At 46.0% G+C, this 21,829-nt stretch overlaps 2 protein-coding genes across 8 annotated transcripts in view; both read left to right on the top strand.

The window, feature by feature from the left end:
- trim9 (tripartite motif containing 9) overlaps positions 1 to 6,611 on the top strand; it is a 42,561-nt gene extending 35,950 nt beyond the window's left edge. For 4 of the 7 annotated variants that reach the window (XM_061259781.1, XM_061259775.1, XM_061259758.1 and 1 more), the window contains 4 exons: positions 1,181 to 1,219; positions 2,668 to 2,971; positions 3,471 to 3,633; positions 5,228 to 6,611. In XM_061259781.1, the coding sequence (XP_061115765.1) occupies positions 1,181 to 1,219; positions 2,668 to 2,971; positions 3,471 to 3,633; positions 5,228 to 5,305 (584 nt within the window). In that variant the 3' untranslated portion in view covers positions 5,306 to 6,611. The remainder of the gene's footprint in view (positions 1 to 1,180; positions 1,220 to 2,667; positions 2,972 to 3,470; positions 3,634 to 5,227) is intronic. The other 3 variants (XM_061259796.1, XM_061259788.1, XM_061259767.1) reach the window with 1 other exon arrangement.
- A 3,132-nt stretch (positions 6,612 to 9,743) lies between these two features.
- Positions 9,744 to 21,453, top strand: pygl (phosphorylase, glycogen, liver). The gene is made up of 20 exons (XM_061237295.1): positions 9,744 to 10,040; positions 10,890 to 10,991; positions 11,463 to 11,541; positions 11,721 to 11,824; positions 12,585 to 12,716; positions 13,087 to 13,198; positions 13,506 to 13,588; positions 13,707 to 13,847; positions 14,398 to 14,490; positions 15,357 to 15,503; positions 16,272 to 16,435; positions 16,996 to 17,110; positions 17,227 to 17,328; positions 17,843 to 17,990; positions 18,227 to 18,285; positions 18,457 to 18,598; positions 19,131 to 19,338; positions 19,862 to 19,996; positions 20,130 to 20,196; positions 20,292 to 21,453. Exons 1-20 carry the CDS (start codon positions 9,798 to 9,800, stop codon positions 20,478 to 20,480), a joined length of 2,565 nt encoding a protein of 854 aa, XP_061093279.1. The 5' UTR covers positions 9,744 to 9,797; the 3' UTR covers positions 20,481 to 21,453.
- Positions 21,454 to 21,829: the final 376 nt, after the last annotated feature.

The following is a 21,829-nucleotide window of genomic DNA, read 5'->3' as shown; positions in this document are numbered from 1 at the left end:
CACACACACACACATACACGCACATGCACACATAGATATACAGTACACACACACACAAACATACACACGCATATACACACACACATACAGTACATACACATACACATAGACTACACACACACGCACACCTATATATACAGTACACAAACACATACAGTACGCACGTACACACCAAACACACACACACACACTTGCCAGCTCCTGCTCTTCCATCAAATGCAATCCACTCTCTATAAACGGGGAAGCCTGTGAATTATCAGTGGATCCTCAAGGCCCAGGGACACTGATCTGAGCCTTGTGGGCATGTCCTTAACCCCAACCGGTCAAGTCCCAGAGCCCTGTGGGCTTGTCTTACCTTCAGCCGACAGCCAGAGTCGTTAGCGGAGGATACTGGCTTGGCTCACAGGCACGCTTCCGCTGAAGTACAAAAAATAAATCAAACATTCTCCGGCAGCACCTGCCCCACTGTGTGAGTGAATGTCTCTGGCCTCTGATTTGTATTCTGGAGTCGCCCTCCGCCAAGCCGTCTTCCCGAGTTAAACTGCAAACAAGCTGCAGAACGGACCGGCACGTAGCCGTCGGTCACGGAACCACGCGTTCCCCCCCAGGTCAGGCAAACCGTCTCGGGCCGCCACCGATCGGAGAAGGCGGGGGGGGGGGGGGGGGGGGAGAGATAGCCTCCCGAAAAATGGACAGGAATGCTAAACGCTAAACGCTAAATCTCCCCCTTTTACGCACTGCGCTGTGCTGGGGCTGGGGGTATAGGAAGTAATGACGTTTAGCGACAATATGCTTCCAGTGAAGAGCCCGTCGGTGGTAGGGCAGGCCAGATGGCGGTAGGGCTAACGGGGGCAGGGGGGGGGGGGGATTGTGGGGAAGGCAGGGATGAACCGGGCAGAGCTCGAGGCCCAGCCTGGGGCAGATTTCGGAGAGGGGAAGGGCACTCTTTCTCCTCCGCACTCGAGGGACTCCAGACGTCTGCACCAGTTACCGTCTGTTTGTCAGGACGTAGGGCTTGAAACCAGGCCTCTCTCTGCTGATTGGACCACTGGGCAGAACCTGCTTCCCTGACTCCATTGCTTTGACTGCTTCCTCTAAGCCTCCTCCTCTTCTCTGCGCTGTCTGTCAGCTTCTCTTCTTTTTTTTCTCTCTCTTTCTCTCCCTCCTCCATGCATTTCAGCCGGACTCCCCCCATGTGATATAAAAACCATAGCAACAGGTACGGACAGGTCACTTTAACCCCTTCATTACTGAATACCTCCCGCCACCACCACCACCACCACTACGTTACTGTGTCACCAAAGCAGTTTGAATCTTACAACAGTGCATAGACCATCTAAATATGGGGATCTCTTCTATAACACTTCATGTAAACAGTATATGTGCATACATGTCAGACCTGGGTTCAAATAGTAATTGTTTTATTCAAATACCTTTCTGCATTTGACTACACTTGCCTGGTATATTGGAACAAGTGACATGATCCCACCCATATTCTCCTCCTTGCAGGCTCAAATGCACCAGGCAAGATCAGTGGAGCACAGAAAAGTATTTTAATCAAAAACAAATACTATTTGAACCCAGGTCTGATACCTTCATATCATATTAGGTGGCCTGTGGCATACTAAAGGCCAGAGACATTCTTGCATGGATCAATGACTTCTGTCTGTCTTCATCGTTCATGTGTTACCCAGCCTCTCGATTTTCCATCAACACCATCTCAGTCAGTAGGATCTTTCCTTCAGTTAAACAATGTCCTGATCTCCACTCCACTGTACCCAGTGGTTTCCTGAGGCCACTGCCATTTTGGCCTGTTCTTCTTTTCATGAGGAGTTTTATGAGGAGAAAAAATTCTTCAAGAAAAATCTCTTTCAGAACAATGTAAAATTCAAACTGAATGATAAAAGAAAATGGCACAACATTCAGACATTTAAATAAAATAAAAAAAGGATCAAGCCTTCGCAAAACATTGCTCTAGAGAAGGTTGTTGAGGCGGAAGAATATATGTTTGACTGAAATCAATCGGAATATTTCCCCAGTCGTTCCAGTGGATGTGAGGGAATATTGAGACACTCCGTAATGGGACAAAGTGTCACCCTGGCTCCTCTCGTTCTCATCTCCACCGGTCCCTGTGGAACACCGACGGAAGTCGTGGTGCGGCAGTTGAATTCGAATCAGTACAGGGATCTGTGTGGGGTGTGTGAGGGTGAGGGTCTATGAGTGTACAGCCCTTTCTCTCTAGTGCAGGGGCGTCAAACTGAATTCCCAATGGGTCACGGTGTCTGTGGGCTTTTGTGTTTTCCTTTCAATCAGCTGCCAGAACAAGGTGTGTGGATTCTTTAGCCAATCATTGACTTAAAGTAACCGCTGGTGCCGAAAACCAGCAGACACTGCGGCCCCTCCAGGACTGGAGTTAAACCAGCAGACACTGCGGCCCCTCCAGGACTGGAGTTAAACCAGCAGACACTGCGGCCCTCTAGGGCCTGAGTTTGACACCTGTGTTCTAGTGGGAGTCTTCACCATCACTCACTCACTGTGTTTCTGTTTGTCTCCATCCCAGACTTCTCAAGGGCTGTGGATTCACAGCGTTTCTGATGAGTCACTGCTGTGACTGATGTGTTGCAGTCATGCTTGACATTTAATTTTACACTTGAAACTCTCTTACAGTCGCCTGGTTCACCTTCGACCCGGCGTCCGCCCACCCCGACATCGTGTTCTCCAACGAAAACTTCACGGTGTCGTGCAACAGCTACGACGACCGGGTGGTGATGGGAAACACTGGCTTTTCCCGCGGAGTGCACTACTGGGAGATGAGCGTCGACCGCTACGACAACCACCCGGACCCCGCTTTCGGGGTCGCCCGCGGCGACGTGCTGAAGGACGTCATGCTGGGAAAAGATGACAAGGCGTGGGCCATGTACGTGGACAACAACCGCTCCTGGTTCATGCACAACAACTCGCACACCAACAGGTGACGAAGGGCGGGATCTTTGCCTTCTGGTGTGTGTGTCTAAGTGTGCTTGACAGTCAATGCATAAAATGTCTCCTTGTGCTTCTGTGTGTGTATGTGTGTCTGAGTGCGTGCATGTGTGTGCGCTATGTTTCTCATACTTAGAGAGTATCTCTGTCCATTGAGTTTGTATGTGTGCATCTATTTTGTATTCATTGCACGTGTCTCACTGTGTTATCTCCCTTTCCCCCCCTCCCACTCCCTCTCTCTACCTCCTTCTCTTTCTCTCTCCCCCTCCCCTTCCTTCTCTCTCTACCTCCCTCGCTCTTTCTCCCTCCCTCTCTCTCTTTCCCTCCCTCCCTCTTTCTCTCGCCCTCTCCTCCCTCTCTCCCTCCCTTTCTCTCTCCCTCCCTCCCTGCCCCCTCTCTCTCTCTCTCCCCCTCCCTCTCTCCCTCCCTCCCTCCCCCCTCTCTCTCCCTCCCTCCCCCCTCTCTCTCTCTCTCCCCCTCTCTCTCATCAGGTCGGACGGTGGTATCGGTAAAGGGGCCACAGTGGGCGTGCTTTTGGACTTCACTCGCGGGATTCTGCTGTTCCTGATCAATGACGAGCAGCAGGGCCCCATTGCCTTCGAGGGCATGGAGGGGCTGTTCTACCCCGCCATCAGCCTGAACCGCAACGTGCAGGTACCCACCCCCAGCAAAACACAACCCCAGACCAGCCTAACATACACCACGACGACACAACCGCAACGTGCAGGTACCCACCCCCAGCAAAACACAACCCCAGACCAGCCTAACATAGACCACAACAACACAACCGCAACGTGCAGGTACCCACCCCCAGCAAAACACAACCCCAGACCAGCCTAACATACACCACAACAACACAACTGCAGCACAACTGGGGGGCGACATGGCTCAGGCAGTAAGTGCAGTCGTCTGGCAGTCGGAGGGTTGCCGGTTCGATCCCCCGCCCGGGCCGTGTCGAAGAGTCCTTGAGCAAGACACCTAACCCCCAAAATGCTCCTGATGAGCTGGTCGGCGCCTTGCGTGGCAGCCAATCGCTGTCAGTATGTGAGTGTGTGTATGAATGGGTGAATGAGAAGCATCAATTGTACAGCGCTTTGGATAAAGGCGCTATATAAATACCTACCATTTAGCACAAAGGGTGACAGAGCAATGCAACCACAGAGCAGCACAACACAATCAGAATCAGGTCTTATCCAGAACCACAGCCAATCACAATCACTGAGAATCTGAGCAACACAATCACCAGGCAGCGCAGTTGACACATGACTTTAAAACCTGAGGCAGTTATCCAACAGATTAAGGGCAATGGCATGTCATGCAAATGGCTGTTTTTGTTACTGCTTTAGACCTTGATTTAGAGCAGTGTAAGGTTGTTGCTGATGTGCAACACTTCAAGGACACCCCAATCTATGAATATTTATGAAACAAGAAATGTTTTTAGCCTCTTTTTGAATCACTTTCCTGATCTGATCTATATTCATTTCTAATCACAACCGTGATGCAGTGCTAACAAATGGATTATGACAGCAAGGACGATATGAGCCTTCAGAAGGTTTATCCAGGAGGTCAGGGAGCCTGTTTTGCACTTTCAGCACAACATCTCCCCCTGCTGGTGTGGAAGGCTCAGTACTGTCTTAACACAGTAAAGTCTTAACATCTGCAGTAAACACACGTTCTGATGCTGTGTGTCCCCTTTATAAAATTGGCACTATGGAGAAAGGATGGAAGCAGCAGCTAAAATAGTTAGCCCTGTAATGTACAGCATTATCAGGTTAGGTTAAATTGTCCCCATTAAGTGTTATAGACTGGGATGCAGAAACTCATGTGGATTTATACTACTACTAATTATGTGATATTTTCAGAAACTAGTCCATGTTTATGTAAATCTATTATTATTATTATTTTAAATAAATCTAATGTCAGCACAGGCAGGTCTTTAAGAGTTCATTTTTCCTAAAAAAATATTTGTTCCTGTTCCATGCTTGTAAAATACACGTTCAATGTTTTATCAAAGTTACCTTCACTTATAGACATGTAAAGGCATACTTTCACTGTGGTGATAGGGTGTGGTTTTGTACGTTAGGTGTCGTGTAGGAATGCGATATGCTTTCTGACTTTGCTTTTCCCGGTTTTGCAATAGCTTTGTCAACATACTTTCCGTGGGATCGAATTGCGTGTTACTGTACAATGTGCTGCACTGGATCGGTATTCCGAGCTCTGATAATGTTATTTGTTGACCTCGCCCTAGGTAACCCTGCACACTGGATTGCCCATCCCCGAATTCTACACCCCGAGCGATCCGGACCCTCCCGGCTCAGTGTGTTAACGTCCCCATAGCAACCGTCCGGTAGAGGGGGGCATGGCCCTGGACTCACCTCTGTCTCCACCTCCTATTTCCCTGCCCCACACCCTGAGCTCCCCAGAAGACCACATCCTGGACATCCTGATTCTCCAAATCCCTGCGTTCATATGACCATCGCCACACCCCCCGCCCCCCGCCCCTGTACAGGAGATGGAGCTGAAGATTGGAGTAAAGAGAAAGATATTTTGATTTGGTCACATTTAGCATTCGGTGATTAGATTATATTTTTATGTGCTTTTATGTAAATGAAGGTGAAAGTTTGACCTACTGTGAGGACTGTTCTTTGCTGGAGCCCTTGAGCCACACAACCTGTTCCATCACCGATAATGACAATGCAGGCAAGTAAAATCTTCATCATACCCCTCCTCTTCATCGATCCCTGTTCAGCTGGGGAGACGCAACAAACCACGGAGCTCCAGTGTGTGTGCTCTGACAGGCCATTTTCTCAACAACAAAAGTCATTACTTCAGTTCTACACTAGGTGGCATCAAAGGGCAACATCCCTGTGAATTGGATAAGGACTGTGTATATAGCTATTTCTTTTGCTCCTACATTGGCTGAGTTGTGTAATATGCTGGATAGTAGATTCATAGAGACTGACTTGGACTGAATTGCCCATCACTGTGTTACCCGTGTGAAAACCTTTAACCAGATCCAGATTGGTTTACGCAGAACCCTCCTGTCCCTAAACATCCCCAAAAATGTGATTCTGTTTACCAAAGGAGGAGCACAAGGGATGATGGTGAACCTGTTACAAAGGATTATAATTGTTTTTTTTGTATGAAGTGTAATTCTGCCTAGTTGACTTGTGTAATGGTCCCTGGCTACATCACTAACTTTTGTTTGTATTGTTTTATCTCTAATGTGGAGCGCTGTAAAGTGGCTTGCTTGTGTGACCTCCTGTTATGATTATATGGTGAATTTTCGAGTCAAATTGGTCAGCGCTCTGCCATCGTTGTGACTGTGTAGAGTCCGTGCGGCTTCTTCCGGAAACTTCTTCCGGAAACGGGCTCTACTACTTCTGCAGAATCAGAGTTTCTCCACGCTGCAGCTCCTACAGGACGCAGCGTGTCTGACTTCTGTTATTCTCCTGTTTGTTTTATTTTCTACATCGATGTGTCATTTTTCTGGCACAGTCTTCATGAGGTGCTACAGCAGCTGCTTATATCAACTTGGTTACTGTAGGTTTCCAGGCACTAGTAGTTTTTGTACTATTGTTCATGGACTGCCCTGATGTATAAAATGTATATAAATAAGTTTTTGGTGTTTAGAGTATCTTCACTTCTCTACTTGATTTCGAGTCATTGTACTATTTGTGAGAGCTCAAAAGTTTACGGATTTTAAGGATGCCAAACTGCAAACATTTTACATGAGAATACAGCTGCCCAAGAGCATGCAAAATACTTATTTTAAAAAGACCCCTTCCCCCTGAAAATAGAGAGAAAGAGAGAGTGTGCATTTGTGTATGTGTGCGTGTGTCTGTACAGTTCATGCAAATATATATATATATACACATTAGGAGCTATGGAAATGATTGTCATGTTTTCACGGGCATTGGTGTACATAATTGCCAAATGCTCCAAATGTAGAACCATATGACTGTATTTAATTCACCAGTACTGTAGATTAGTGAAAGTTGTTTTCTGAGGGATAAATATCACTAGTATGTTTATCAACATGCAGCATAATTGAATACAAGGTGCTATATGTAAAATACAAGCAGAAAAGTTGTGCCTTTTACTCTCAAACGTTCAATAGATCTAGATGGATAGGACCAAGATATTTTATCAGCAAACTTATTACAGATGGACATTTTAGTGTCTCATAAATACTGATCCGACAATGCCTGAGAAAACAGTTCTGTTCAGGGGTATTGTTGTGGGACGGTAAACTGGATCTGACCAGGTGGAGGTGCCTGAAAAGGTCTGGACTAAAATGTTTGCTTTGAGATGGGTCCCACAGAGACTGCATCGGCTCTGAATTTTGTGCTGCACAAACACTTGTTTTTGCTACACCCTGGTTTGTGCTACATTAAAAGGCATTTAGCAGACGCTCTTATCCAGAGCGACGTACAACAAAGTGCTACATCCTAGTTCAGGGGTTCCCAAACTGTGGGTCAGGACCCCATTTTGGGTTGCTCGATTTCAGGATGGGGGTAGCCTGAAAATGTGGAAAAAGATACAATTAAATTTTTTTACATCGTATGTCATGCTACTCTTGGGGACCTTCGTGCTCGGTGGTTTGGAGAAGTGGTGAAAATGTCTTCATACTGTAACCAGTTGTGATCGCTCAGTATGTACCAATGTGTACCAGTATGTACTTATCCTTTCCTGTCTGAGCAGAAGTATTTGAGACATGGAGTTTTGCCATTGCTTGTAGCATTGTCTTGCTGTCTCCAGAGTTGGATGCGATCAATAGTTTTTGGTGATCAGATGCCACAGTGCCACGCTTAACACAGGGCTTTTCATCAAATTAGGCCACTTTAATTCATTAGACAAATTAAAATAATTAGCTGACACTAATAGAGCTATTACGACGGATATGCTGATATAATTGCTCTGTCCTTGATGAATGTGAGTGTGTGTCTGTGTGTGTGTGTGTGTGTGTGTGTGTGTGTGTGTGTATGGGGGATGGGCTGTTATATTTCAGAACAAATCTTGCAATGTTCGAGAGCACGGTTATTGATGGTCACTCAACTTTGAGAACATATTCCCAGTTACAAGACTTTCAAATAATATTAGACAAGAAATACTAGAAAACCTGACAGTCAAGCAAAAACAGACAGAAAACTCTAGTTTGATCCATGTACTTGACGCTATATTAACTGTAACTAGATTTGTTGGACAAATAAGCACTGTGTGAGAAGGCAAACCGTGTTCATTTAGTGCATACAAATCTTCCGCCTGGTTAAACTTAATCTTTATCAGCAATACAGTACTGAAAGCACTAATGATGCGTCCCCTTAATTTGTCCTTTTGTTTGTGGCTCTGTAGTAAAGTGAAAATGGAGAGAAGGTGCTTCTAAACATTATATCTGCCAGGGCACTGTTAATGGGTCACTGCAAATAAACCCTGTAGCTCTGCTTTGTAATCCAAATGCTGCCACACATTATGTCATTTTCCCAGGGTGGTGTAACTAGGTCAAGAGAAACAAAGCCATTGATTTTCATTTTATCATGTTGTTGTTGTTTTTAAGTCCTTCTATTCATTCAGAAACAGAAGTTTGAAAAGAATGGTGAAGTGGTTTTAAGCTCTTTTATGATGGCACCATGGTCAAATATATATATATTTTTGGGCTATATTGTTTTAGACAAATCATACTTTTGTTATAATTATTTGCCGCTCACAAAGATCACCTGTGAACAATAATTCAAAATGATATTATTTGTATAATGGCCTTGATAACTATATTAAATATGCCATAATTCACAACTTAACCTCATTACCTGCCCTTGAGAGCTGTTAGCACGGTAGTGTGAATAACAATGTGAAGATTTGAGTTATTTAGCATGGAATGTGTTGTTTTGTAGAACTGGAAAATGAACTCTACGGATTTTGACTTTTTTGTATCAGATAACTAAGAAAAGGTAAACCCATATTCTTAAGAGCGTGGTCGGCAGCGAGAGGAGACTGCGGCCGCGTGACCAGTGCCAAATGAGACCCTCACGTCCACGAATACTGAGATTCTGTCGTCTTGGTACACAAATCTCTCCGTGGCCCTACAATTAATCATACAGAACAGGTAATATAGACAATATATTGTCGCTGGACGACAAAAGCAGTTCTTTCGAGGTGTGGGGTGAGCACGACAGTGCCTGTGTGTCATGGTGATATTCTTTTCACGGTGATTGTGAGTGACCACGTGCTCTAGATTAAAGTACTGTCCGGCTGGTGACGTAGAATGTAATGTATTTCTTCACCTCCTTGTAACACTGCTTGTTATTTATATGATTATTTGCTTATTATTGGTGGCTTAAATCGATGTTATTATTATTACGTCTATTATTATTATTATTGGTGTATTATTATTCCAACGCTTGGTGTTTTCTGTTGCAGTATATAAATAAATAAATAAATAAATTCGTTACAGTGCTATTATGAGTTTCTTGTTTCCTCTTTTGGATGAAAACATTTTTCGATTCCACACACTGAACTCGTTTCACAAGCGAGCAAATTGTAGGAGAGGGGTTTAGGCCATCGGTTTTGCCCGAATAAGGTGGCTACCAGCTCCACACATTCGCTCAACAGCGTCCTCTAGGAGCCGGACCGTTTCTAAAAGTTGGGAGAATTATTTTGCTGTCACAGTTCAGCCAGGCCGTGAGTTACCACGCCCACCTTTTCGACAGTCACCAATGGCTGCCGGAGAGGAGGGAACAAGCAGAACGCGATTCTACTAACTGCAGAAACCAATTCATTCCTGTTTTGGATAAGAATAAGGTAAAGCGCAGTTGCTGAACATGGCGACGCCCGTGAGTGACCAAGAGAAGAGAAAGCAGATAAGCATCAGGGGAATAGTTGGGGTCGAAAACGTAGCGGAGCTCAAAAAAGGATTTAACCGACATTTGCATTTTACTCTGGTCAAAGACAGAAATGTTGCCACGCAGCGAGACTACTATTTCGCTCTTGCACACACGATTCGAGACCACCTGGTTGGGAGATGGATCCGAACTCAACAGTTCTACTATGAGACCGACCCAAAGGTAATCTTGATCGGATGGCGCAAAATACACTTCTAATGGTGCACAGAAGCTACCTTGTAAACAGAGATGACATCCTCACTTTTGGATTCCGCTACAATGATATCTAGTGGTTTATATCAACTTCAATACACATGCCAAAGCCCCAAGTACAAAAATGTTCGAGCCCGTTACGAGTCAGCCACGGACACTGGGCAAGCTAACTATCCAGGCTATGGCTTTTAGACATAAGGAAGAAGCAACGCAAACAACTAGGACATTCTTGATGCATGTATTGTTTTTTTCGTTGTCGAGATGATCAAATCTAAGAGTTTTAAATAACCTAGACTAATGTGATAAAATTTAACTCCGCCAACAGTGTAAGTAAGGTGCTTTGCTGCGGTTCTGAACAGCAACGACATTCCAGTTCTACCCACACTCAAAATAAGGCGGCGCCATGAAGTGGCCGTAGTTTCCAGGTCGACTTTCTTGGAAGTTAGGAAAAGTTGGCGAAACTTTGCAAATTTGTATCCAGGTTCACCTACAGCGTTTTGTCCGCTGTATTTTCTAATCATACTGCTATAGATGGGAACATTTGATTTATCGCACATGCAAAATGTATTTGAGTTGGCTGCATCATTTGTTTAATTTACGAAATACAGGCAGCGATTGTATAATGTGGAAAAATACCAGCACGGCCATATCCGTTAGCGAGGCTTCCTTGAGCAAAATGAGCTTCCTTGAGTTGCAAAATGGCTGTGTGTCATGTCTCATTACCCGTATCTCTCCTTACTTGCACAAACATGCATTTCGCGCAGGTCTGTGCTATTCTTTTTTTTATTGTATTATTTCAAATGATAATTTCTTTGCCAGCGCGTCTATTACCTTTCGTTGGAATTCTACATGGGCCGGACCATGCAGAACACCATGATCAACCTCGGCCTCCAGAATGCCTGCGACGAGGCCATATATCAGGTGAGGTGGAGTCTATAAAGTTTTAACACCTTACGAATACACACATTAACCGTTTTCAAATAATGTTGACAGAAATTACTCTCACGCATATACGTCTGGAGGTTCTCATCAGTGAAACTTGCACAATCGCTCTGCAGACAGTGGCTGTCACCATCAGCCTGAATAATGCAAGAGCCAACATGCTCTAAAGTGACTTGTCCCGTTGTTATTTCCTTGGCCCCACCCACAAAGGGGCTTGGTTAGTATTTGGCAAGTCACGGCGAGTGTTTACGCAACATTCCACACTCTCTTTTCCTTCCCCTTCAGTTTAATGGCAAGTTGCAAGTTGAATCAATTTTTTACAAATTCCTTGGTTTTCTGTCGTTAGATTGCTTTGATATGAAATGCACATGAGATTCAGGAAGCTAAGGCAGAAAGCTCAAGTGCAGAAAAGCCTCTTGTGGTCATGGGTCTCCTCTGTGACTTCACTAGCTGGGCTTGGACATGGAGGAAATGGAGGATCTGGAAGAGGATGCTGGACTGGGTAACGGAGGCTTGGGCAGACTTGCAGGTACTTCACTGGAAAATATTCTCCACTCTCACTTCTAAGCAATCAAGTGTCAAAGCCACAGTATTTCACACCCACCACAGTGTGTGTGTCAACAGGAAATTAGAGCAACCCGGTGACATGCATCCAGCATAAAAATTTTGAATGTCACAATCACTTTCTCTGGCCTGTGTCCCCCTCAGCCTGCTTCCTGGATTCCATGGCCACCCTTGGCCTCGCAGCGTACGGGTATGGTATTCGCTATGAGTACGGCATCTTCAACCAGAGAATCAAAGACGGGTGGCAGGTAAACATTGGTAAACATTACAGTCCTTTGGTCAAGTAAAGTAGCAGCAGTGCAAACCTATGTGGCAATTCATTGCTTAAACGGCGCTGTGGTGTCGTTGGGTTGCACAGGCAACATTTCACAAATGTATGCCCATTTATGTCCTGACAGCCTCTATCATAGACTGATTGTTCCTCATCTGGTTTAGAATGGCGTTTTTAGTCCTACTGCCACTCAAGGTTCAAGGTTTCACTGGACCGGCAGAGGGAAGTGAGTCGCGATGTCCCTGGAATGCGAGCCAATCATTGACTGCCGTCTGCCCCAAAGCTCTGCAGCGGCTGGGCTTGTGCTTTCAGGCTGCATTGTAAGCAGACCGCAGTCCAAACAGCAGACTGGTCCGCCAGCCTCTCTCCGTCGTTCATTTTAAAATCAGGCCGCATGTTTGCCAAAGCAAACCCTTCAATGTAAACACGGCGCCCGACTCTACACGCGGGCCATTTTTAACGATTATTCATTTACTGAACTGGAGTTGGACATGCAGTCTGAAGTGCACTGAGGCCTATTTATTTGTGATAAGACGAAATTCAAACTTCTGAGTTCTGATTGTCTTTTTATTGTGGTGCATGTTTTTCGGTTCACAATCGTGAACAAAACTATAATGACGTTGTAATGTAAGCACGTATTCATGTGAACCGCTGAGGTGGGGTTTGCGTAGTACAACAGTTATCTTGGTTAGCGCGATGCTGGACGCTGACCTTATTTGACCTTGGGTGGCCTGTAGGTGGAGGAGGCCGATGATTGGCTGCGCTATGGTAACCCCTGGGAGAAGGCCCGCCCCGAGTACATGCTACCGGTGCACTTCTACGGCAGAGTGGAGGAAACCAAGGATGGATCCAGATGGGTGGATACACAGGTAACCGAGCGTTACGGAGATAACAAAATGCACATCCACTGGCTTCCTCTGCGGTCGCAGTAGAAGGAAAAACAAAATGGACAAAGTCTAGACTTGAGTAGCGCACTCAGCGTTTCAATCCAAACTGTCTTCGGTTGGCCATGTTGTTGTGGTTGGCGAGAAACCGTGAATTGTGACATATGGATTCCATGTTATTCAACATCCACAGCGTCGCCGTGTCACAAAAGTGATTCTCAAAGAATATTGCACAGTTCAACCTTTGTTTGTTGAAAATTTGATCATTGTGAACTAGAATTTTGTGTGAATTACCAGTAGTGATTGTTAGGAGATTCGCGATCTTACACCTTAAAGGGCTAATTGCTTTACGCAGGTTGTTCTGGCCATGCCCTATGACACCCCCATCCCGGGCTACATGAATAACACCGTGAACACGATGAGGCTGTGGTCGGCCCGTGCCCCCAACGACTTCAACCTGCGGGACTGTAAGTGTGCTCAACCCTCTGACGAGCAGGTTTTCTTGGAATGTGATTTTCAAACTTCTATGTCAATGTTCTAGAACCCCATTGCTTTCAATTATCAGTTGTGATTGTTACATCAGCATTAGAATGTCCGGAAGGTTAATGTTAAGAACATTCTAATGGCATATTTGTGATCTCACACCTTAAAGGATTAACGCTGCTGAGGGCGTTGATGCCTCTTACACTAGCAAGTACTTTGAAGCTGCGGCTTTTGTTTACATTGGGATTTATTGAATTCATTTTGATCTTTACTTATTTATTTTCTCAACAGTCAATGTTGGTGACTACATCCAGGCGGTGCTGGACAGGAACTTGGCTGAGAACATTTCTCGCGTGCTCTACCCGAACGATAATGTAATTGGGCTGTCTCCGTGTTTACATTCTTTTTGGTGCCGTTTGGCTCTGGTTTCATGTTCATGTCCTGTTTTTGCGATCTGATAATTCGCTGTATTTCCTCGTTCTGGTGCTCCAGTTCTTTGAGGGGAAGGAGCTGCGTCTGAAACAGGAGTACTTTGTGGTGGCTGCCACCCTCCAGGACATCATCCGCCGCTTCAAAACCAGCAAGAGGGACCCTTCTTCCACCCCTATATCCTTCCAAACCTTCCCTGAGAAGGTAACTCACTTAATATTGGTAATAGATGTGGGGCAGCCTGTAGCCTAGTGGCTAAGGTGCTTGACTGGGACCTGGAAGGTTGGTGGTTCAAGCCCCAGTGTAGCCACAGTAAGATCAGTGCAGCTCTGCCCTTGAGCAAGGCCCTTAGCCCTGCCTTGCTCCAGGGGGATTGGCCCCGACTTAGTCTAATCATCTGTAAAACGACTATGGATAAAAGCACCCGCTAAATAACTGTAATGTAATACTTCCTCACAGTTCCTAATGGCTTGGTGCTCTGCCATGAAAGAACAACTCAATGAGGAAATAGGCCATAGTTCTGTTGAAATGGCGGCCCATCAAATAGACAAAAAGAGACGTCACATCAGAAATGCCATTTTATTTAAATGGCTAAAGCACTTCTCCATGGCCATAATGGAGGCTTGTGGCATTTCAGCTGCCAGATTTGCTTCAAACTCCCATCTGCTTGGTGGCTGTGTGGTGCGGTTGGGTTGATCTTTACAGTAGAGTAAATGGAAAGTCACACCCCTGTTTACACTCTTGTTGTTGAAAGGTGGCCATTCAGCTGAATGACACCCACCCTGCTATGGCCATCCCGGAGCTGATGAGGATCTTTGTGGACATTGAGAAGCTGGACTGGCATACGGTGGGTGTGAGGGATCATGGGAATATTGTGAAACCTAATTACCATAGATGTCTGTAATACCTGGATTGCCGTAGATGTCGGTACTTTGTTGTACGTCGCTCTGGACAAAGCGTCTGCTAAATGCCATGTAATGTAATGTAATGTAATTGTAATACTGTAATTAATTGTAATCTGAGTAGGGAAGGTGGCTAGTGCAGATGGTGCAGTTTTTAATACATTTTACAAATGCAGGCCAGGTTTATTCGGCACAAAAAAGGTCCGCGAAATTGATACTGGTTGACCAGCTGAATTGAAGATAAAGTATCAACCGCCTCTCCATAATCATGTTTGTACAAGTGTAACAATTATACTGATATTAAATGTTGACATATTGACAGGCAAGCACATTATGGAGAGCCAAAGCAAGCATGGTATTGTTTTCTCATTTCAAGCCTCACTTGCCTTGTATTAGGAAGGGTGGCATGTGATCTGTACAAGCAACACAGGGGACTGGACTTTGATCCGATATTTAGTATAAATAAATATTTAGTATAAATATTGGAGGGAAACCTGTAGCCTAGTGCTAGCCTGCATGCTAAGTTACATGACTGGGACCCGGAAGGTTGGTGGATGCTGTAGCCTAGTGGCTAAGTTGCATGACTGGGTTAGTGGTTCAAGCCCCAGTGTAGCAGTGTCCATGTTGGGGCCCTTAAACAAAGCCCTTAACCCCACATTGCTCCAGGGGGCGGTTTGTCCCCTGCTTATTCTAATCAATTGTAAGTTGCCTTTGATAAAAGTAATAAATAACTGTAATGTAATGTAAGTGTGTAATGTAAATGGGTCATGCTGGAGAGTGAACGGAGAGGTTAAATTGGGCTGTGTTCCAGGCCTGGGACCTCACCAAACGCACCTTCGCCTACACCAACCACACGGTGCTGCCCGAGGCCCTGGAGCGCTGGCCCGTCCAGCTCATGGAGACGCTGCTGCCCAGACACCTGCAGATCATCTACCAGATCAACCAGCAGCACCTGGACGTGAGAACGGGCTTCATACACACACACACACACACACACACACACACACACACACACTCATGCATTACACACACACACACACACACACACACACACACACACACACACACAAGACACCTGAAGATCATCTACCAGATCAACCAGCAGCACCTGGACGTGAGAACGGGCTTCATACGCGCACACACACACACACACACACACCCACACACACACTCATGCATTACACACACACACACACACACACACACAGATCAACAAGCAGCATCTGGATGTGAGAGCAGGTTTTATACACAGACACATACATTATGCACATTATGCATGCCAGACAGTCTCCAGCTCATGCATTACACACACGCATACACGCATATGCACACACCCACATTCCTGTCAGTCTCAGTCACATGCATTACATACCCACACACGCACACACCCACTTTCCTGTCAGTCTCAGTCACATGCATTACGCACATATTCACACACACACACACACACACACACACACACACGCACACACACACAAACGGATGTCAGACATTCTCAGACATATGGATTACACACTCTGACACACACACACACACACACTCCAGACAGTTTCAGGACAAGTTTCTCTGATTCTGCATTTACAGTTTCCTGACACAGTTCCTGAAATGTTGAACACGGGAACGGGTTTCATGGGTTGAGATCTGTGTAAAAAGTGTTGGTTGGTCAGTATACAGTCCATGTCCACTGTGTCTCTGCTAACGCGCTAACGTGCTAAATCGTGCACAGAATATTGCTGCTCTGTTTCCTGGAGACATGGACCGCCTGCGCAGCATGTCGCTGATCGAGGAGGAGGGCGGCAAGCGGATCAACATGGCGCACCTGTGCATCGTGGGATCCCACGCCGTCAACGGGGTCGCCGAGATTCACTCCAACATCATAAAGACCGACGTGTAAGAGGTCCCCCGCTGGAGCTGTGTCTCTACACCCCGCTGGAGCTGTGTCTACACCTCCATTGTTGTGCAGAGTTATGGCTTTTATGGCTGTTGTGGAGGCAGAGATTCTATAGAGGATCTGTTCTCTGCTCCTTCTGTCCTCTCTACTTTCTCACAACCTCCTACTCACGACAAGAGGTTGTGATTGACAATGGGAACTTCTGGTGGGATATCATTGCTTTTCTATGCTTTACTGAGCTTGTCTCGTGTATTGGAACCAAAGTGTAAAACCCTGTCTTCTGGTCCTCTTGGTTGGCGCAGTTGCACCAGGCAAGATCAATTGAGCACAGAAAAGTATTTGAATCCAAAACAATTACGTATTTGACCCAGGTCTGCAGAGGACACAATATGCATTTCTACAGTATTATCATTGGCCATGGTCCTATTTACAATATGCATATGCAAGTTTGAACATTTCACTTGTAATTGACAAGACAAAAGTAAAAAAAACTGGACCTGACCATCTGGTTACTTTGTAGAGTCTGTTAGTAGAACTCTTCTATCTTCTGTCCTGACAGATTCCGGAACTTCAGCGACATGGAGCCCGGGAAGTTCCAGAACAAAACCAACGGAATCACACCCCGCCGCTGGCTCCTGCTCTGCAACCCCGGGCTCGCAGAGCTCATAGCAGAGGTCAGAGGTCATAGAAAAACTAAACTTAATCTGTGGCTGTGCGTCTCTTGTTTTTCCAGTACACACACACACCAACACACACTTGTTGACATAGCAACTGCCTTGTCTTGTTGCAGGCTATAGGGGAGGAGTACGTGAAGGACCTCAGCCAGCTGCAGAAACTGAACAAACTTGTGGACGACGCTGCGTTCATCCGGGACGTCTCTAAAGTGAAGCAGGTGAGGCTGTCACCTGGATCAACACCTGTCCTCAGGGGCCCCCGGTCCCACAGGCCGGAGCTCCCTTCCTGCACACAGCTCACACCGTCACCCTGCTGTGAGCTCAGCAGGCAGTAATTCATTTACAACCGCAGATGATGTCAGTGGCAGGTGAGGTCCATAGTTAAATGGGCCATCTTCTTATCAGCTCTGAGGAAAATTGTGTAATCTAAGATTCCCGTACAGTAAATGGGGAAAATGTAGGATGGATGCCAGCAACTCTATTCACTGCAGCAGTGTTGTGCTGTGTAATGTCACTACAGGTTATCTCTTGGAGCGGGAGGAGATATTTCGTGACCGCGGGAGAATGAAATATCAGCCACTCCCTAGTCCCCGCGGCACTCAGACTGCAGCTGGCCTGCCAGATATTTGAAAATACCACACTTCTGTTTGGCACAGCGTATTTTATTGAAATGTATTGTCAGCAGGAATCACTTCATTGTTTGAGATTGTTGTGTTGACTTTTACCCCGCAGGAGAACAAGCTGAAGTTTGCTCAGTACCTTGAGAAGGAGTATAAGGTGAAGATCAACCCCTCCTCCATGTTCGACGTCCACGTGAAGAGGATCCATGAGTACAAACGGCAGCTCCTCAACTGCCTGCACATTATCGCCATGTACAACCGTACGTCTTTGCCTCTATGTGCATCCATTATCACCATGTACAACCACACGTCTCTGCCTCTGTGCATCCATTATCACCATGTACAACCACACGTCTCTGCCTCTGTGCATCCATTATCACCATGTACAACCACACGTCTCTGCCTGCACATTATCACCATGTACAACCATACATCATCCGTTCCCTGCTTCCTGCTCTGTTTCGGCACTCATCTCAGTTCCCCTTCCCCCTTCCAGGCATAAAGAAGGATCCAACGGCACCTTTCACTCCCCGAACTGTGATCATCGGAGGAAAGGTACATCCTCCCGCGTAGTTTACAAATCTGCAATCTCACTGCATTGTTACCCGGTCAACATAAAACCTACTCACAATGTTACTGGAACATTTGGTCAGTGTTGTAACATTGCCACTAAGCTGCGGCAACATTGCGGGAATGTTTTGTGTTGCTCTCTGGCACCCCCTGCAGGCGGCCCCGGGGTACCACATGGCCAAGATGATTATCAAGCTGATCACGGCTGTGGGCGATGTGGTGAACAAAGACCCCGTCGTGGGCAGTAAGCTGAAGGTCATCTTCCTGGAGAACTACAGAGTCTCCCTGGCTGAGAAAGGTGCAGTATGGGCTACAGCCAGTGGCCTGTCTGTCAGGACTCTTAAAGGTCCACCTTGTTGTACACCTTTCCAGTGTTTCCTGATATCCATAAGACGTTTGTGTGGATTTAAGTACCACAAACAATCTCTATCCGGTTTTACATGTCCATTCTCTCATGAGCTTCACCAAGATGGACACACATACTTAATATCTGTCCTATTCACCCTGGCTTGTTCTCATTTGTGGTCCAGTGATAGTAGTTCATTTTTCCCCCACCAACAAAAATGTCCTTTTTTTCCTAAGCTTTATTCCCCAACAGTTCTCCAAAATGAGTCCCTTCATTTTCCCCTCATGGATGGCTCGCCATACACATGGACATGTGCCTAAAGTAAATGAACATTAGGGCAATCCAGGACTCCTATAAACATAGTTCAGTGTAAACGTAAATAGTCTGTTCAAAGGTATGTTGTATGTTCCGTATGAAGCGGCGTGTGTACATTTTGGCTCTGACCCCACCGGTGTTCCTGTTTCCCCCCCCCCCCCCCCTGCAGTGATCCCGGCCACCGACCTCTCGGAGCAGATCTCCACGGCGGGCACGGAGGCCTCGGGCACCGGGAACATGAAGTTCATGCTGAACGGGGCCCTCACCATCGGCACCATGGACGGGGCCAACGTGGAGATGGCCGAGGAGGCCGGGGAGGACAACCTCTTCATCTTCGGCATGAGGGTGGAGGACGTGGCCGAGATGGACAAAACAGGGTGCGTGCTCTGGGCTCTGGGGGGTAGGGGCAGCCTATAGCAGGGGTCTCCTGCCCTGGTCCAGGAGAGCTATAGGGTCTGCTGAGGCCCAGTTACATCAACTCATTGCTCAGCCAGAAGCTAATTGGAGTTTAATGAGGCGACATTAAAAAATGGAGCCGAATGGGGCGACATTGGCTCAGCCGGTAAGAGGCGGTTGGAGGGTTGCCAGTTCGATCCCGCCCTGGGTGTGTCGAAGTGTCCCTGAGCAAGACACCTAACCCCCCAATTGCTCCCGACGAGCTGGTTGGTGCTGTGCATGGCAGCCAATTGTGATTGTGTATGGGTGAATGAGAAGCGTCAAATGTTTTTTTCCTGAAGTATGTTTAACTGGTACTTTCTTGATACAAGTGTTGGCTGCTGGTGTTAAATGGGTTATTCGCCTCACAGATGTAAATTGCAGTGCAGTACAATCCAGTATAATACAGTAACGGGTTCCATTTGAGTGCACACTGGGTGAATAAATATGATCCTTTCTCTCCAGCTATGATGCCATGAAGTATTACAGGAAGCTCCCTGAGCTGAAACAGGCCATAGACCAAATTAAAAGTGGATTCTTCTCCATAAAAAATCCGGATCAGTTCCTGGACATCACAAACATGCTCTTCAACCATGATCGGTGAGTCATGCTTGTTCCATTTGTTCTATCAAAATTCAAGACATTGTGAGTAGTATAATTCTATTTTTGGTCCGTGTCAAAAAATCTCTGCCATTATCAAGCTTATTTTTTTGCTTTTCACTCCACCTCTTAGGTTCAAAGTTTTTGCAGACTACGAGGACTACGTCGAGTGCCAAGAAAGAGTCAGCAAGCTTTATGAAGTAAGCCCAATTTTGCTTTTAGTTGGAAATATTTTCTGTTTATTTTTTGTTATTGTTGTTAAGCCCAACTTTCTCAATGCTCTCCTCATGAAAAGAACCCGAAGGAGTGGACCCAGATGGTGATCAGGAACATCGCGGCTTCCGGAAAGTTCTCCAGCGACCGCACAATCACGCAATACGCCACGGAGATCTGGGGAGTGGAGCCGACGGACCTGAAGATCCCTCCTCCCAGCGAGCCCCGGGAGGCGATGGAGGAGACGGCCCGGGCAGTGAAGAAGATGTGAACACGCCTGAGGATAGGATGGGCTGCGCTAAACCTCCCCGCTTAATCTGCTGAGCCGCTAATTTAGACCGCTAAAAGGTTTTAGACCTGCTTCACATTCCTATTTTCAGAGAGGGTGTCAGAACAAAATGGTGCTGGGTGCTGGCTGGAGGTCTGAAGTCTGTGCCACTGAGTAACCCTAAATACATCACGGGACTTCCCCTTTAGTCAGCACTGATACAAAAAAAGCTTTGTGTACTGAATTCAGCCAGAGGTGGAAACATCCAGGTTCAGAAAGTAAAATTCCACCCCAGTATTTTTTTTTCCCCCAATCGCCAATTCTTCAGCCAGGGCGTAGAACTGAACTGATTGATTGAGTTCATAAGTAGAAGAACTTTTAATTTAGATTAACAGGACTTTTCATTTCTGACCCCTGGAGTTTCCAATTTACCCCCCTGATTTGCACTTTGGTTTTGCCCTTACAGTGTGCCTGTTACACACTTCCTGCCTCACCTCCGCTTAATATAAGCATGCCTCGCACTTGTAAGCTGCCTGCAACATGCCTACGTGTTCTCCTCTTCAAGTTTACAACCATAATATGCAGGAAATGTCACGGTTTGCTCAAGCCTGGCGACAAATCATCTCTGGTGTGTTAATGCTATGAGGGACAGCTCGCCAGTATAAGGAAGTCTGCAGTTTAAGCAAAACGGGACGTGACTCGCTTGGTTTGCATTTCTACTGTACCACAAGACTGTAAATCTCCTCGCAGGCATAACTACTGAGAATCGTATTACTGGTGGAATCCTGGGGCGCAACATTCCATTTGACTGACATGATAACGTGTCCAACCGATTTTTGCCCGTATGTTCTGTAGAACCAGTATAAGTCAGTCAGTTGAACAGGAACATGCTCGTTGAATGATTTCGCCCAGTTGTGAGGACATTATTTGTGTTGGCTGGCCAGTCTGTATCGACTTCAATAAATATTGTCCATGACTACGGTTTCCTGTTTATTTCCAATGTTTTGCATGCTGTCTCAACATTTCAAAATGGCCTCAATTAGACCTAAGAGATGACTTGAAGTAATAGACCACACAAAGTGGCCTTTTTTAAATTGGGTCATGAGTTCGACTCATGATACAGCCAATCGAGAAAATATGTACCTATGAATTGAAAGGGTATAATGGGGTTTTTTTATGGAGTTTATTTCCAGTCTAGATACTAATTCACCAATAAAATGTCCAATATGTACTATTATTCATGCCAATATAGCTAAATTAAAATACTGTTTAAAAAAGCAAGATGACTGCCTGCCACAAACCCTGCAACACAGAACACATTGTTTCTTCATACATTTTACCTCTGCGGTAGC

The sequence above is a fragment of the Conger conger genome, chromosome 1 (assembly GCF_963514075.1).
Source record: "Conger conger chromosome 1, fConCon1.1, whole genome shotgun sequence".
NCBI lineage: Eukaryota > Metazoa > Chordata > Actinopteri > Anguilliformes > Congridae > Conger > Conger conger.
Note: the sequence above shows the minus strand (reverse complement) of the source record. Positions and strands in the feature narration are given on the sequence as shown.